Source organism: Psittacula echo, assembly GCF_963264785.1.
Source record: "Psittacula echo genome assembly, chromosome: 27".
Lineage (NCBI taxonomy): Eukaryota > Metazoa > Chordata > Aves > Psittaciformes > Psittacidae > Psittacula > Psittacula echo.
In genome coordinates this window covers 1,045,658-1,061,966 of record NC_137762.1, presented here as the reverse complement: position 1 = coordinate 1,061,966, position 16,309 = coordinate 1,045,658, and the positions used below count along the sequence as shown (strand labels likewise).

The following is a 16,309-nucleotide window of genomic DNA, read 5'->3' as shown; positions in this document are numbered from 1 at the left end:
AGCCATAAGCACAGGGGGTGGGGGGGGCGAGGGGACCCCCCCTGCCCCTTCCCCGGGGACGGGGGCTCAGCCACACAGCTTCTCCCTGCCTCAGTTTCCCCCCCCCCCATCCGCTGCCATGGACACAGGGGCCAGGTCATGGGGGGGGTCTGGGTGAGCAGCACAGACCCAAATGAAGGGGAAGGTGCCCCCCTTGTCACTCCCCAGGCCCAGCCTGTGCCCCCCTCCCTGCATGGGACCCCCGGCACGAGGGGGCTGCACCAATCGCTTTGCTCTGCACCAAGTCCCCCCTGCCCCGGTCACCGCAAACCCCCACCATTGGGGATGCGGATGGCAGGGGGCAGCCAGACCCTGCCCAGGGCCGGGGGGGGCACCCCCTGCCTGCACTCACTGCCCCGTCCCTGCTGTCCCCGTAGCTGCCACCGCACGTCACCGCACACAGTCCTGTAAATACAGCATCCCCCTCCCCGGGGGCTGCTCGATGAGAACCCCCCCCCCACCCCCCGGGGCCCTTCGCAGGGAGGGGATGGGGGGGGCACAGATTTGTTATAATTTCTTTTGTAGAAAGCACTGATTTCCCTGTAACCGGTTTCAGAAACACGAGAGTGCTCCGAGGGCTGTGTCCGTGTGGCGGGGGGGGGACACACAGGGGATGGGGGGGACACAGGGGCAGGGAGAGCACGAGGAGGCGCCGTGCGGGACCGGGTTTATTCCTGCAGCCTGGAATTGCAGCTAAAAAACACGAGGATGGAGGGAAGGAAGGGCCTGGAATAGCCCCGATGGGCACCAGCCCGGTCCCGGCAGGAGGAACCGGCCCCCAGAGCCCCACTGGCCATGGGGAGGGTGGGAAGCGGGGCTGGGACAATGTGGGGGGCCCCTTGGGCCAAGTCTCTGCTGTCGGCAGTCCTGGATGCACCAAAAGCAGCCAAAAGGTCCTGGCAGCCCCTGGTGCTGCTGCCATCGGGGGAGGACCCGGGCTCAGGCGAAGATGGTTTCTTCGCGCCGCTTCTTGGTGAGGATGGTGCCAGGCTTGTGCTGGGCGTCGGGGTGGTTCGCCAGCTCCGGGGGGCAGGAGGACACGGGACTCTCCAGGATGGCCTGCTTCAGGTCGTAGAACACGCTCGAGTCCTCCTTGGTGAGGAAGGTGATGGCAACGCCGCTCTTCCCCGCGCGGCCCGTGCGCCCGATGCGATGGATGTAATCTGCAAGGGGGTGATGAGGAGGATCAGGCACCCCATAGCCCCCCACTGCCCCCCATTGCCCCCCTACTGCCCCTCACATCTCACCCTCGATGTTCTTGGCCATGTCGTAGTTGACCACCATGGAGACGTCGTGGATGTCGATGCCGCGTCCGGCCACGTCGGTGGCCACCAGGATGTCCTTGGCCCCAGCCTTCAGGTTGGAGAGGGCGAACTCCCGCTGCTCCTGGCCCTTGCCTCCGTGCAGGGTGCAGGCGTTGTACTGCGGGAGGGAAAGGAGGGGTCAGGCAGGGCCTGGAGCCCCCCACCCATGGGGTCCCCACGGACAGGGGGGACACAGAGCGGGGAGGGTCCAGCCCAGACTCACCCCCATCTTCTCCAGGGACTTGGCCAGCACATCGCAGCCCTTCTTCTGGTTGACGAAGATGATGATGGGGGGGTCAAAGCCCTGCTCCAGGATGGCCAAGAGCTTCTTCCTGTTGTGGAGGAGCAGAGTGGGGCTGAGGAGCCTATCCCAGAGCTCCCTCACCCCCAAATACCCCTGAGCACCCCCAAGACCCCTCCTCCTGCTCCACCAGCCCTGTCCTCACCTCTTCTCTGACTCGGACATGAGGAACACCTTCTGCTCCACCCGCTCATGGGGTTTGCCAGCAGAGCCGATGTAGACCACGGCGGGACGGCGGAGGTAGCTGCGGGCCAGGCGCTCCACGGCTGGCGGCATGGTGGCCGTGAACATGACAGTCTATGGGGGCACAGGGCAGGGAGTGATGAGCCCAGAGGGGCAAGAATGGGGCTGCTGCTCCCCAAAGCCCTCTGCTCCCCACGATAGCACCCACCTGCCTGTACTTGTGCTTCCCTGACTCGAAGTTGGCCAACATCTTCTCGGGGTCCTCAGCCTCGTCCGTGTCTGGTTTCTGGTTGCTGACGGGCATGTGCTCCAGGATCTTCTGCACGTCCGGCTCGAAGCCCATGTCGATCATGCGATCCGCCTCGTCCAGTACCACGTACGTGCAGCGGCTCAGCACCAGGTACCGGTTCTCCAGCACGTCAATGAGACGGCCTGGGGTGGCGATGACGATCTGAGGGGGTCAGGGGGGTTGGTGGCCACAGACTGGGGGTGAACGTGGCCCCCAGGGCCCCTCCATGGGGGGCACTCACCTCGCAGCCCATGCGGAGGCGGAAGCCTTGGTCCTCGCGGGAGATGCCCCCGATCACGGCCACCGTGCGGATGCCCAGAGGTTTCCCAAATTTGATGGTTTCCTCCTCAATCTGCTGCGCCAGCTCGCGGGTGGGGGCCAGGATGATGGCGTAGGGACCCTGGTCCGACTCCTCAATGCTGCGGCACAGGCAAGGCACAGCCACGTCACCCCCGGTGCCATGTGTTCCCCCCTGTGCAGTGTCCCCCTGCCCTGTTGATCATAGTGGCTCATGGCCCCCCCGTGCAGTGTCCCCTGCCCCACGTACCGGTCGATCTTGGGCAGGGTTGTGATCCACACGAGCAGCGGGATCAGGAAAGCCGCTGTTTTGCCGCTCCCGGTCTCAGCCACGCCGATGATGTCCCGGTTCTGGAGGCCGATGGGGATGGCCTGGCGCTGGATGGGGGTGGGCTCCTGGCGAGGGGAGCGGCAGGATGAGAACAGAACCTCCCCCCCAAAGCCCTGACACCCCCCCAAGCAGCCCCCATTGCCCACCTTGTAACCACACTTGTCAATGACCTCCAGGATGTGGGGCGGGAGGGACGAGTCCTTCCAGGAGCGGATGGGGTTGGGGATCTTGCCCCCCTTGGTGGTGATGCTGTAATCCTCGCGGAAGATGCGCCAGTCTCTGTCTGTCATCTCATCCAGCTTCTTCTGGGACCAGTGCCGGTCGTCCCAGCGCTGCTTTGCCTCCTTCTTCCGCAGCTTCCGTAGCCGAGCCCTGGGTGCAGGTGAGGAAGGGGATGGGGCTCAGCCTGTGGGAAGGCTGGAATCATCCTGCCCCCATCTGAGCTGCTCCCAGGCCCAGCAGAGCCCCCTGGACCCCCCAGCTCACTCCTCCTGCTCCTTCTCCTCCAGTGTCCGCCTCTTCTCCATGAGGTCCCCGTAGAAACGTGACTGTTCCCGTTTCTGCTGCTTCAGGTCGATGCCCGCAATGAAGCCCCGGCCCAGGAGCTGCACTTGGTGCCTCTCCTTGTACCTGGAGCAGTGGGGGGGAAGCATCAGGAGCTGCCCCACACCCCCAGGGACCCCCCCTACGCCCAGGACCCCCCCACTCACAGCGGGTTGTAGTCAATGGAGGTGTCCTCCGATGCGTCCCACTCGAACACGAACTTGCGGTCATTGAGGTGCCGCGTTCGCCTCCGCTTCTTCACCCCCCCCAGGTACCGCTCCTGGGGAGCAGAGGGTCAGTGGGGGGGGTTCCATCCCCTCCCCAGCCCCCCCGAGGTCACCCCAGACTCACCTTGATGGCGTGGAGCTCCTTGCTCTTGTCCTTCTCCTCCCGGATCTTCTGCCTGCCCTCCTCATCCTCGGTGCCGTTCGTGTCCCGCTCCATGCGCTCCCGGCGCTCCCGACGCTCCCGCTCCTGGGGGTCTTCTGGGGAGCACGGGAAGGGCTCAGGGCTCAGCACAACCCCCCATTAGTGCCGGGGGGCTGCAGGGGTGGACACCCCCTTACCCAGCATCTTCCTCCCCATCTCCTGGAACTGCTTCCTCTTCTTCCTCTCCTCCTCCAGCAGTCGCTGCCGCTCCTCCACCTCCTGCTGCCGCCGCCGCAGCGCCTCGGCCTCCCGCTCCGCCTTGGACAGGAACTTGGGCTGGGACAGAAGGCAAGGGTCACAGCAGGTCGGGTCGGGATGTGCCCCCTCCAAATCCCATCCATCCCATCCCAAGGGGGAGGCTTCAGCTCCAGCTCCCACCTTGGACTCCGCCTCCTCTTCAGCCTTCTTCTTGGCCAACAGCTCCTCCAAGGACAGTGGCTGCGCCTGTGGATGTGGGACGAGCCCATGAGCAGCCCCAATGGGGACTCTGCCTCGCCAGGGGGATTCCCACATTCCCAAAGCCATTCCCAGCCAAATCCCTCCTCACCTTCTCCTTCTTCAGGGCGTTCTCCTCCTCCTCCTCTGCTCTGCGCGCATCCCGCTCCTTCCGAGCCTTGGAATCCTTTCCCCTGCTCGGGGACAAGCTTCCAGCAAAGAACCGGGGATCAGGAACCGAGCACAGCCCCGGGGCCCCGCGGAACCGCTCCTGGGGGAGCAGGGACACCCCGAAGCCCTCCGGGGCTCACCTCGAGCGCTTCCTGTCCTTGTCCCGCCGGTGCCCATCCTTGTCCCGCTCCCGCTCCTTCTTGCCCCGGTCCCGGTCGCGCTCCTTGTGCCGCCGATCCCTATGGAGCGGGGTCCTTATGGCCCAACCCCGCACCCCCCCGCACCCGCCCTTAGGGGCAGCCGCCCCCTCACCTCTCCGCTGACTTGGACCGGGACCGGGAGCGCGAGCGGCTCCCCCGCCGCCTGTCCCGGGACCGGTGCCGCTTCCTGTCCTTGGGGGGGGAACCTTTGCGGTCCCGGTCGCGGTCCCGGTCGCGGTCCGGGGATCGGGAGCGCTTCCGCTCCTCCTTGGCTGCGGGGGACGCGTCCCGCTCCTTCTTGTCCGCCAGCTCCCCGGCCATCTGCGGGGACAGCGTCAGGGAACCGGCCCCGGGCAGCTCCGGCGGCCCCGGGAAGCAGCAGGGCCCAGCCCTGGGTACCCGCTACGGGGCTCAGGGGCTCCAGAAGCCCCCGCGGACCCCGCCGGCCCCGCTCACCGCCACCGCCGCTCCGGGCCTCAGCGTCCCGCTGCCGCCATGGCCGCCGCGAGGCACGCTGGGAAGGCGAGGCCGCCTTCGCGCAGAGACTACAACTCCCAGCAGCCCCCGCGCCCGCCGGGCCTCAGCACCGCCGCCACAAGCGGGTCCCTCCGCCGGCAGCGCGATGCCCCCCGGCCCCTCCGTGTTCCGCGCACCCCACAGCGCCGGTTCCCTCATTCCCAAGCTGGAAAGACCCCTTTTGAGCCCCCACCCCGTTGAACCCCGACACCCCCCAAAAGAGGACTCCACTCCCGCTGCACGTCGGTGGGTGTTATATTTCCGATAATAAATAAGCTTTTAATAACACGAACCATGGAACAGAGACATCCCCCCCCAACGACAGTCCATAAAACAGCCCCCCCCCAGCGCCCCCCACCCCACCGGGGGCAAGCAGCAGATGAGGGATGGGGTGGGGAGAGGCAAAAGGGGATGAGTCCATGAATGAATCCCCCCTGGGGTTGGGGGACTGCCATCACCCTCCCTGGAGACCCCCCCACTCATGGCAGCTCCATGGGGGCTGGAAGCAGGGTGATGGGAGGGGGACAGGCACCCCATTGGCATCAGGGGGGGCTCCAGGGCCAGCCCCCCCCCCCCCATCCTGGGGGCTCAGGGCAGGAGGACACTGGGGGGAGTGGAGGGTGGGGGGGGTCATTGACAGGCATCTCCCCCTTCACATGATGGAGCAGCTTTTTGCCTTCTCCTTCTTGAAGGTGGAGGAGATGAGCTCGGAGCGGCTGGGGAGGTGCAGGAGTCTCTTGGAGAGGCTGCGGGGGGGGCTCCGGGGGGGCTGCGGGGGGGTTTTGCTGAGGCAGATGCCGGACACGGTCCGGAAGATGCTGTGGACGCTCTTCTCTGAGGTGAAGGCTGAGCACTCCAGGTAGCCCTCTGCTCCGAGCTGCTTGGCGGCCGCACAGCCCTGCAACAGCCCCTGGTGAGGCCAAACCCCCGCATAGCACCCCCAAGCCCCCCTCCACGGCACCCCCCAACCTGCTCATAGGAGATGGGTGCCTGCTTCTGGTGGGAGAGCTCCATGAGGGTGCTCAGGTCTGTCCTTAGGTCTGTCTTACAGCCAATGAGCAGCACCCGTGTGTTGGGGCAATAGTCCAGGATCTCTGTTTTCCACTGCAGAATAGGGGGGACACAGGGCTGGTGTCAGTGTGAGGGGACCCCAAAACACCCCCCACACTCTCCCCATGCCCCCCACACCTTCTTGGCCGCACTGTCCAGGGTCTCGGGGCGGCTGATGTCGAAGCAAAGCAAGACAGCATCCGAGTCGCTGTAGCAGAGGGGACGCACGTTGTCGTAGTAGGGAGAACCTGGGTGGAAAAGGGGGTGTCACCGCACAGCACCCCCATAAAGGACCCTGGAGGTGATGGCAAAGGGTCACAGCCCCCCTTTGCCACGGCTGGGGGGACACACGCGGCTCTAACCCCCCTCTAAAGCACCACCTCCGCTCCCCGCAGCCCATCAGTGATGGGAAATGGATCCCGTGGTGTTTATGTAACAACCTCCCCCCCCCACCCCCCACTGGGGAGCCCCAACAGCAGCACCGGGTCTTGGGGGGCAGCGGGACGTGGGGGGGGCGCTGCCACCCCCATGGGGTCCCCAGGGAGCCGGAGCCGTTGGCACCACCGCGGGGACCGCAGGCGAAGGCAGCACGGGGGGGGGGTGCGAGGGGGCAGTGGGGAGCACCTGTGGGTATTGGGGTGCCCGGGGGGGCCCCCCATCGCCACCCCCCGACCCCGGAGGGCCTCGGAGGGGGTTTCGCAGCCCAGACGCTCCGTGCGTGGAATAGCAAAGAGGCTGCGCCAGCGCATCGCCATGGCAACGCGGGGACCGCGGGTGGCGGGGACCCCCCCTCGGGCGGGGGGGGACACTGCAGCACCAGGGCAGGGCTGTCCCGGCCCCCCCAGCGCCGCGGGGACGGGCAGATCCCGAGGTCCTCGTTATCCCCCATTCACAGGAAGCCCCGCAGCACCCCAATATCCAACGGGGGGGTCATAGGGATGGGGGACCCCGTTAGGAAGGGGGTTACCCTATGCCACCCCATGGGGCCGGTCCTCGGGGGCTCTATGCCAGGCCCCCTTACTGCAGGGCTCCCTTTGCTGCAGTCCCCCCATCCCCATAGAGCCCAAACCACCCTCCCCCAATAACTCTCCTCCCACATCAAGCCCCCCCCGTTCATGTACCCCCCGGTACCGGAGGGAAACCCCGTTCATGCACCCCCCGGTACCAGAGGGAACCCATCCCAGTGCATTGACCCCGGTACCGGAGGTGTCCCAAAGGCTCAGCTCCACCCGTTGCTCCTCGCTGGCCAGACACGCTGTGTAGTTCTCAAACACGGTGGGCACGTACGTCTGTAACGGCACCGAGAGCGTCAGCGCCCGGCCCCGGTGCCGGTTCCCGGTGCTGGGTGCCGGTCCCGGCTCACCTCGGGGTAGCAGTCCTTGGCCAGCACCTGCAGCATGGCCGTTTTACCGCACTGCACATCGCCCACCAGCACCAGCTTGCAGCGGGCCGGGGCGGCCGGCACCGGCCTCCGCTCCCGCATGGCGGCGGCGGCGCGGAGGCCCCACACGGCACCCACCCGCCGGCCCTGGGCCCCGCCGCCGCAGCGCCCTTATATAAGCTGCCGCCGCCGAGCCCCGCCCACGGCGGCGTCCGGTAGCCAATCACCGCGGCGACTCCCGGCTCGCAGACCAATGGCGGAGAGGCGGGGTTCGGCCGGGAGCCGCTCCTCCAAGCCAGGGGGCGCCCCGTCTGGCCGGCCGCGGGAGCGAGGCCCTGCACCCGCCCAAGCCGGAAGTGGCGGTTGCTAGGAGATCGGCGGGACGCCGGTGGGTGCTGTGGGGCGCGCTCAGTACCGGGATCGGCGGACGGGAGGGGGCGAAGGGAGGGCCTGGAGGGACCCCAAAGTGTGGGGGGCGTTAGGGGGGACCCCAACGGTGAGGAGATGGGGGGAGCCTGGACCTCCCGCCTCACCCCGTGTGCCCGGGCACAGCCGCCATGGCCGGGAAGCGCCGCTCCCGGGCAGCAGCCCCCATGTCGGCGGAGGACAAGCTCTTGCTGCTGCAGAGCCAAGCGCTGGCCGAGGAGGAGGCGGCCAAGAGGAAGGGGGAGATCCTCACCCGGTTCCTGAAGGTACCTGGGGGTTACGGGACGGGGTAGCAGGGTGCCCCCCCCATTGTCCCCGCTCACGGCCGTGCCCCGCACAGCACAAGCTGGCCAAGGAGGAGCAGAGCAGCGCCCTGAGCCTGCACAAGCTCCACGCGCAATGGAGGGCGGTGCTGCGGGAGGCCAGGGCCGAGGAGCTGCGCCGGGACGTGCACGTCCTGAGCCAGGCCTTCGCGCGGATCATGGACTGCAAGGACAGCGTCATCGAGGTGAGCGCGGGGCCGGCGGGGCCGCGGCAGCACCGGGCCCCCCCCTCGGCCTCTGACACTCCCGACCCTGCAGGGCCTGGCCGCAGACCTGGAGGAGGCGGAGGAGCAGCACGGCCGAGCCCTGCGCAGCCACTTGCTCAACGTGGACCGGCTGCTGCAGCTGCAGCGCTGCCGCCTGGCGTGCCTGGAGGAGGGGTACAGGGCCCAGCTCCAGGCCCTGCAGGCTGCCTTCGAGGAGGAGAGGTGCGGCGGGGGCGGGGGGGGGCAGTGGCACCCGCTGCCTGTCCTGTGCTGGTGCTGAGCACCCCACTTGGGCCGCTGTCTGCCAGCAGCTCCCCTGTGCTTCCCACAGGAGAGCCATTGTGGAGCAGCACGAGCGGGAACACTGCTACCTGCAGGACATGGTGCTGGGCACGGAGCAGGATCAGGCCAAGAACGACTTGGACATCACAGTGAAATTCCAGAGTTCCCGGGACGACATCAAAAACGAGGCAGGGGCAGGGGGAGGAACCGGCCGGGAGCCTTCAAGGGTGAGGTCTGGGGAGTGACGGCTCACCCGTGCTGCGCCTGTGCCCAGAGCCTGCAGGAGAGGCAGTACACCCGCCTGCAGCTGGGGGCAAAGCTGGACGAGCTCTGGAAGCAGGTCCGAAGCACCATGCAGGGCTATGCCGAGGCCACCGAGCAGCAGAGTGTGGCTTTCGAGGCGCTCAAGCAGAAGGACGAGAAGAGCTCCAGGGAGGTGGAGACACAGATGAAGAGGCTGCAGAAGCTGCAGGTTGCAGCGGGGCGCAGGGGTGGACGTGGGGGCACTGGGGACCCCATCCCCAACCTCATGGCCCCGTTCCTCACATCCCCACTGTCCCCAGGACTCAATCACAGCCGTCAGGAGCCGACTCGTGGCTCTTCTCCGGGAGAGCCAGGAGCAGAACCAGCGCATGCGGGAAGAGAAGGAGAAGGTCCTTGAGCAGCTCCGGGAGCTCAAGACTCAGATGAACCAGATGGGTGCTGATGCCCACGACAGCCTCCTCAGGCTCACCCTGCAGAGCGGTGCTGCCCTCAAGGCGCTGGCGCGGGTGATGGAGAAGGTGAGAGGTGCTGGGAGCCCCTCGGGGAGAGAATTCCACCTTCCCAGCCCTCCCTGCCCTCTCCTGCATCCCCCTAGGCCCAGCGCATCCTGCGCCTGGCTGAGATGTGCCGCAGGATGGAGACAGAGGAGGAGAAGGTGCTGCCCTTTTACCTGTCCTCGCTGGAGGAGGAGGAGGAGGAAGATGCCCGGCAAGTCCTCCAGGAGACACCGGTGGAGCCACTGGCCTGGGTGAGGAACTGAAGCCCCCGTGGGGCTCGGGGTGGGATCCGGCCTCAGGAATGGCCTATGGCCAGGCTGGGGACCCCCTGCCCTGCCTCTCTCCTAGGCCGTGCAGGACTACGTGGGGCTGGAGCGCTTCTGGCAGCGCTTCAATAAGGCAAAGCTGGAGGAGCAGGCGCTGGAGCGGCAGAGGGCGGCGCTGAGCCGCAGGAATAGGCGCCTGCGGGACCTGCTCCGGCAGTACCTGGCCGGGATCTCCATCCCGCAGGAGGTGCTGAGCGAGCCCAACCCGCTCCTCACCGTCAAGCACAAGAGCTGCATCCGCAGGGCCCTGCCCCATACCGGCAGTGGCTGTGCTGAGCACCCCAAGACTCATCTGCAGCCCATCCATGGCTCCACTAACACTGCCTGAGACCCCCAATGCAGCCCTGGACACTGCAGCGACTGGGACAGCCTGGAGGTGCCATAAAGGAGCTAAATTGCACCCAAAACTGTGCTCCAGGGTCTTATTTCTGGAACAAGCTGAGCTTTGGTGTGGATCTGTCACCTCCTGCTTGTGTTCAAGGTGTCTCTGTGCTCCAGAGCAGCACGCAGTCATGGAGCAGCCACAGATGCCCAGGGAAAGGCTTTATTTCCTTTTGGCTTTGTTCTTCTTCTCCTCCTTCATCTTCTTCCTGGAGAGCCTGGCACTGCTGGCCTTGTGGTAGAGGTGGCACCCGATGAGCCCCAGCAGCGCCGGCACCAGCCCCAAGCACAGCAGTGGCACCACCTTGTTCAGCACCTTCTGCCAGTAACCGGCACGGGACAGAGCCACCAGCTCCACCTCGAACCGCAGCACCGCGTCCCCTGCAATGGGGGAACAGAGCCTCAGTGGGGCTGGTGGAGACCTCACGGGGACCTCAAGGGGCTGCGCTCACCTGGGATGGATGGCGGGGACCCCCGCTTGCCGTAGGCCAGGTGAGGGGGGATGATGACTCTCCGCTTCTCCCTGCCGTGGTGAGATGCTGTTAGTGCCTTGTGGGGCTGGACCCACGCCCCAAGGGGCCCTGGGAACACCCCTGGTGCCCGTTGCCCAGCTTACCCCACACACATGTCCAGCAGACTCTGCTCCAGGCCTGTGAGGAATGGGGGATAAAGGGGTGAGCAGGGGTGGCTGGGGGCACCCCAACACCCATTGGGCACAGGCAGTGACATCCCCCAGGACCCCCGTGCTCACCGGGGATGACCTGACGCTTGCCCAGCTCCACCTGGAGCGGGTCCCGGCTCAATGAGGTGTCAATGATGCGGCCATCGTCCTCCAGGCTGCCCTGCGGGGACATCGGCACCATCACCGGCACTGGCACCCAGGCTGGCTCTGCCCCACACAGGTACCGGCGTTGCCCCACTGCCACTCCAGGCACTTCCCATTGTCCTCCGCAGGACAACGCTGATCCTGGCGCCGTCCCCATGGCCACCCTGGGGCCATCCCTGCGCTGCTCCCAGTGCCAGGGTCACCCAAGTGCCACCCCCATGCCCGTCCCAGTGCCACCCACTTGCCGTCTTCATGCCTGCTCCTGAACCTCCCCGCTATCTCCCAGGTACCTCCCCCATGCCCACCCCGGTACCTCCCGGGTCCCGCCCCGGTGCTCCCCCTCCGGTGCCGGTGCCGGAGCCGCCCCCCCGCCCCGCCCGGCGCAGCGCTGTGCTGACGTGTTCCTGCCGCCGCGCACCGTGTAGTGGATGTGCACCGTGTCCCCCGGCGCCGACAGCTCCGTGCAGCCCTCGGGGGGGGGCACCTGCAACGGGACGGGGTCACGGGGGACCGGGACGGGGTCACCACGACCTCGGGGTGCGCGGACCCCTCTCCGTGCTCCCCGGGGGCCCCGTGAGCCGCGCTCTCCGCCCCGGTGCCCCCCGCGCTCCCCGCACAGCCACGTCCCTCCAGTGCTCCCGTTCCACGACGCACCGCCGGGGTCCCCCCTCTCCGGTCCTGCCCGAGGGCGCCGCCGGGGGTTCCCGGTGCCCGGTGCTCCCCGCGCAGCCCCGGTTCCCGCGCTTCCCTCCCGGTTCCCCCGGGGCTCACGAGTGTTTCCAGCCGCAGGTCCCGGGCACCGGTTTCGGTTTCGCTCTCGGCGGCGCGGGCGGGCGGCGGCAGCAGCAGCAGCACCAGCAGCAGCAGCGCGGCGGGGGACGGCATGGCCGGGCTGGCGGCGGCGGCACCTGGACCGCCCCGGCCTGCCCCGTGCTCACCCCGGGCCCCGCCTCCCCCCTGGGACCGCCCCCCCCGGCACCGGGAGCGGTCCGCGGGACAAGCAACGAGCCCCGGTGGGGACGGAGAGGGGGGGGATCCTCCCTCCGGTGTCCGGGACACGCGTCCGCCCGCGTTCCATCCCGGGCTGCCACCGAGCATCGGTCTCTATCCGGTGACTGCCCCAGGGGTCCCCGCTGAGCCGGGCGGGGAGCTCGTCCCAGGGCACCGGCGGCGGCACCGGTACCAGCAGGCGGCAGCAGAGCCCGGAGGAAGCGGCACCGAGCGAGATCCAGCTCCCATGGGTGCGGAGCGCCCCTTGTCCCGCACCCAGCGCCCTTCCCGGCCCCCTGCGGGACAGGGGAAGCTGAGCCCCGGAGCGGGCCCTGCACGAAGGGGGGGCTCCCAAACCCCTGCCCCTGGGGTCACCGCAGAGCCCTGGGGAACAGGGGAGCAGCCCCGGCTCGGGAGGGGACGCTGGGACACGGCGGGCAACCCCGTTCCCTCGCCCTACGCCGGTGGTGACAGCGGCCCCGTTGCCGGCGCGGGCGCCGGCGCAGCTCCCGGACGACGGCATCGGCACGCCGGCCCCACCGGCGCACGCACATACCAGCCCCGGTTGCCGAGAGGTGGCGAAGCCGCGCTGGCGGCAGGGGGACGGGGCATTAATGGGATTACGGCCTCCGGGTCAGCGCCGCGCCGGCCCCCGCCGCACAAAGCCACCGGTGGGAACCGGGAACCCTCAGTGCGGTGGCACCAGCACCAACCCAACGGGGACACAGGGATGAAGACAGCAGCGCCGGTCCCCTGCATAAGGGGTGACATGGGGGAGCTGAGCCCCACTCGCGGCCATGCCGGTGCTGGCAGCATCCCCACACCCCGGCTGGGATTAGCACTAATGGGATTTACCATTTCATCCAATATTCCCCTAAGGATGAGCCTGGGAAACGGGAGTTCCCCCCACCCCAGCCTCCCCTCGCCCTGTTAAGCTCTTTCTAATTAAACCCAACCCGAGGCTGTCCATCACCGTCCCCTCCCCGGACCCCCGCGCTGGGGGGGGGCTGTAGAAGAAGAGCCGTGGGGCAGCCCTACATAAAACATGTTTAATATCCAAGGGGGGGGCCGGGGGTCACCCACCGTCTCAGGCGCAGGGAGGGGGAGCCGGGAGGGGGGTACACACATCCCTGGACGGGGCAGAGCCGCAGCAACACGTCACACCAAGCACAGACCGGGGGTATAAATATGGTGCTGGGGGGGGGTACAGAATGGGGCCGTCCGTCCGTCTGTCCGTGAGGGGCTGGGACATACAATCACGATGCTGGCACAGGGATGGGGTGCAGGGGAGGAGACCTGCCTCGAAGTGACATGGGGGGCCGGGGACGTGTGGGACCCCCGGGGGGGGACATGTGGGGCTGGGGGGTGTGTGTGTGAATGGTCCCAAATGCCCCCTGCGGCCCCGCAGCCCCCACATTTGGTCCAGAGGAAGGGGAGGGGACATGCACGGGGATGGGGTACCCCAGCGTGACCCCCCCCGGGCACCCAGCCCCCATGTCCGCCCCAGGTACGTTCCATAGAGCTGTATTTCCACACACGCACACACGAGATCCGAGGGGAGACCCCAAAACAAGGCGGAAAAAGGCCCCCACAGCAACCGGTGCCAGAAGAGAAAGCAAAACCCAACCGGGGCAGGGATGGGGGAGTCCGGGGGGGGCCCCGGGGACACGGGGGTGGGGGGGGCGTGCAGCCGCCTGCCCGCTCACTTCTTGTTCTTGAGCTGGTTGGCGAGCCAGTCGAGGCCCTCGTAGAGCCCGTCCCCGCTGGTGGCGCAGGTCGCTTGGATGTACCAGTTACGGTGGCGCAGGGAGTGCAGCCCCAGCTTGTCCGTGATCTCCGCTGCGTTCATGGCATTGGGCAGGTCCTGAGGGGAGAGACAGGGCTGCCACGGGGACCCAGACACCGGCCGTGACACCCCGGGGATGGTCCCAGCCCCACCTGCTTGTTGGCGAAGACGAGGAGGACGGCGTCCCGCAGCTCATCCTCCGCCAGCATCCGCATGAGCTCCTCTCGCGCCTCATTCACCCGCTCCCGGTCGTTGCTGTCCACCACGAAGATGAGCCCTGGGGACAGCGACCGGGCACTGCTGGGGGTGCAGGAGCCTCGGCCCCACGGTCACCCCCATCCCCAGTGACCGTGTCCCCCCAATCTGTGTCCCCGCGGGGCACCTACCCTGGGTGTTTTGGAAGTAATGCCTCCAGAGGGGCCGGATCTTGTCCTGCCCACCCACATCCCACACAGTGAAGCTGATGTTCTTGTACTCCACTGTCTCCACATTGAACCCTGCGAGGAGCAACAGCGGAGGGAAACTGAGGCATGCGGGGCCGCGAACTCCATCCCAAGGAGCCCCGATGGGGAGGGGTCCATGCCCAGTGCCCCCCCAACCCCTGGCCCTGCTCACCTATGGTGGGGATGGTGGTGACGATCTCCCCCAGCTTCAGCTTGTAGAGGATGGTGGTCTTCCCAGCGGCGTCCAGCCCCACCATCAGGATCCGCATCTCCTTCTTCCCAATGAGGCTCTTCAGCAGGTTCCCGAAGATGTTGCCCATGGTGACGGCGGCGTTGGCTCTGTCCGCAGGCGAGGCCGGATCCTGCGGGGGCACACGGCTGGGATTGGGGGGGGACCCCCAAAACACGGGATGGAGGGGGGGAGGGCGCAGGCATCGGGGACACCCATGTGTGGGATAGAGCCCTGGGGCCATGGGGCTGCCCCCCACATGAAGGGGCCGTGCTGGGGGTGCCCCCCCCGCGCTGCACCTACAGGGGCCAGGCCAAGGCTGCACTGGAGGAAACTGAGGCACGGACCCAGGCACCTCTTGGGGGGGGGGAGCCACAACCGCACCCCCCAAACCTCGACCCTCCCCGCGCTGCAGCCCTCCCGCTCCGCAGCGGGCACCTCCCGCCCCTGAGCTGCTGCCGCCCCCGTTGCTCCCCCCGACCGCATCACCCCCCCCCGCTCAACTGCGCCCCTCCAACGCACCCCCATTGGCTCGCACCGCCCCCCCAAACCGCCCTCCCCCCCCCGCATCGCCCCCCGGTGCGGCCCCGCATCACCCCCGGAGCGATGCCCGCACCCCCTCGGGGGTCCGCACCCCCAAACCCCGCCGCATCCTCCCCCCTTGCCGTGCAGAGCCCCCCCGGTGCCGCGCCCCCGCCGATGCGTCCGCCCCCGATGCTGCCCCCCCAGACCTGGTGCCGGTGCCGGTACCGGTGGCTCCCCCCGCCCGCAGCTGACTCTGCACCGCTCCCGCCGCCGGAAGCGGAGGCCCGATCGCGCCGATCTCGCGAGAGCTCCCGGTGCACCCCCCCCTTACTCCTCCTTCCCCCCCCCGCCCTCCGCTTTCCGCCCCCCCCCCCGCACCGGGCCCGGGAGGGGGCGCGCGGGGAAAGGGGGGGGCGCGGAGCTCGCGAGAGCCGCGAGCCGTTACCATGGCAGCGGCTGCAGCAGTGCGGGGGGGGAGATGCACCGGGAGGGGGGGTCCCGGTGACACCCGATGGCTCTATGAGCACCGGGGGGCAGAGACCCGGGGGAGGGGTGTTACGTGGAGAGGGGGTGCCCCGGGGACCCTAAAACCGGCACTGGTGGGACAGGGATGCGCCCCCCAGCGGGACCCGGTACCGGCGGTACCGAGGCCGCCCCGGTGCTCAGGGGCCGGGCGGGCGCTGTCAGCGGGAGCGGGGCTGTCCTGGTCTCCGTCCGTCCCGTGCCCGGTGCGGCGGGAAGGGACCCGTGCCCCCCGTCCCTCCCTCCCCATCCAGGACTGGCACCGGCGGCGCCGCCCGCCCTGACGGCTGCGGAAGCCGCTGCGCGCTCCCGCGGACACCCCGGGGCTGGGGGGGATTCCGAGCATCGCTCCCTCCGTCCTGGGGCCGCCGCCGGACGGGATGGGGGGAACAAGGGCAGGGGGACCCTGGGGGGGTCCCGGGTTGGAGCGGGGGGGCGGGGATGTTTGGGCCTCCCCTCTGGTGGCACGGCCCCGGGCAGGGCTCTCCCGGCCGCGCCCCGGGGCCTCCCCGCGGCCGCTGACCTCAGCCCCGGGAGCCCCGACGGGGCGGCGGCCCGAGGGCGCGGACACGGCCCGGCCCGGCAGGGAACCGGGGCGGGGGGGGTGCGGGAGCCGCCGGCCTGGAGCAGACCCCGGGCCGGGGGAGGGGTGAGGGGGGGTCCCCGGTGTGAGACACCCCCCCCCCCGCTGCCAGCCCGGGCTTTGTCCGCCCTTGAATTGAAATGGAGAGCGGTGGCCCCGGGCCGTGACGGGCGAGCGGGGCTAATCCGGCCCCGCATGACTGGTCCAGGGAAACCGCTGCGGGGGGATTAC

The 16,309-nt window shown here is 68.6% G+C and overlaps 5 protein-coding genes across 6 annotated transcripts; 1 reads left to right on the top strand and 4 right to left on the bottom strand.

Annotated features, from left to right (window-relative positions):
- Window positions 1-690: 690 nt before the first annotated feature.
- DDX23 (DEAD-box helicase 23) lies at window positions 691-5,172 on the bottom strand. Of its 2 annotated transcripts, none has more exons than XM_080635558.1 (17): window positions 4,979-5,172; window positions 4,635-4,843; window positions 4,463-4,561; window positions 4,264-4,360; window positions 4,095-4,160; window positions 3,854-3,992; window positions 3,639-3,769; window positions 3,455-3,567; window positions 3,231-3,374; window positions 2,891-3,116; window positions 2,664-2,809; window positions 2,358-2,535; window positions 2,036-2,278; window positions 1,790-1,941; window positions 1,567-1,675; window positions 1,287-1,461; window positions 691-1,202 (listed from the first exon to the last, which is right to left on the bottom strand). In XM_080635558.1, exons 2-17 carry the CDS (start codon window positions 4,841-4,843, stop codon window positions 979-981), a joined length of 2,451 nt encoding a protein of 816 aa, XP_080491684.1. In that variant the 5' UTR covers window positions 4,979-5,172; the 3' UTR covers window positions 691-978. The 2 variants fall into 2 exon arrangements, with proteins under 2 accessions (XP_080491684.1, XP_080491683.1); XM_080635557.1 differs by having other exon boundaries at window positions 3,639-3,772; window positions 4,979-5,171.
- A 103-nt stretch (window positions 5,173-5,275) lies between these two features.
- Window positions 5,276-7,607, bottom strand: RND1 (Rho family GTPase 1). The gene is made up of 5 exons (XM_080635602.1): window positions 7,452-7,607; window positions 7,290-7,377; window positions 6,227-6,336; window positions 6,008-6,142; window positions 5,276-5,936 (listed from the first exon to the last, which is right to left on the bottom strand). Exons 1-5 carry the CDS (start codon window positions 7,569-7,571, stop codon window positions 5,691-5,693), a joined length of 699 nt encoding a protein of 232 aa, XP_080491728.1. The 5' UTR covers window positions 7,572-7,607; the 3' UTR covers window positions 5,276-5,690.
- A 419-nt stretch (window positions 7,608-8,026) lies between these two features.
- On the top strand, window positions 8,027-10,121 carry DRC2 (dynein regulatory complex subunit 2; the record flags this gene model as incomplete). Its single annotated transcript, XM_080635400.1, has 8 exons — window positions 8,027-8,161; window positions 8,236-8,403; window positions 8,477-8,646; window positions 8,756-8,933; window positions 8,981-9,178; window positions 9,270-9,488; window positions 9,566-9,718; window positions 9,816-10,121. The coding sequence occupies 8 exons, from the start codon at window positions 8,027-8,029 to the stop codon at window positions 10,119-10,121; spliced, it is 1,527 nt and encodes a 508-aa protein (XP_080491526.1).
- Window positions 10,122-10,337: 216 nt separating this feature from the next.
- Window positions 10,338-11,885, bottom strand: FKBP11 (FKBP prolyl isomerase 11; the record flags this gene model as incomplete). Its single annotated transcript, XM_080635605.1, has 6 exons — window positions 10,338-10,555; window positions 10,627-10,697; window positions 10,791-10,824; window positions 10,926-11,016; window positions 11,419-11,484; window positions 11,772-11,885. The coding sequence occupies 6 exons, from the start codon at window positions 11,883-11,885 to the stop codon at window positions 10,338-10,340; spliced, it is 594 nt and encodes a 197-aa protein (XP_080491731.1).
- A 1,338-nt stretch (window positions 11,886-13,223) lies between these two features.
- Window positions 13,224-15,240, bottom strand: ARF3 (ARF GTPase 3). The gene is made up of 5 exons (XM_080635604.1): window positions 15,180-15,240; window positions 14,392-14,581; window positions 14,163-14,273; window positions 13,929-14,053; window positions 13,224-13,854 (listed from the first exon to the last, which is right to left on the bottom strand). Exons 2-5 carry the CDS (start codon window positions 14,537-14,539, stop codon window positions 13,693-13,695), a joined length of 546 nt encoding a protein of 181 aa, XP_080491730.1. The 5' UTR covers window positions 14,540-14,581; window positions 15,180-15,240; the 3' UTR covers window positions 13,224-13,692.
- Window positions 15,241-16,309: the final 1,069 nt, after the last annotated feature.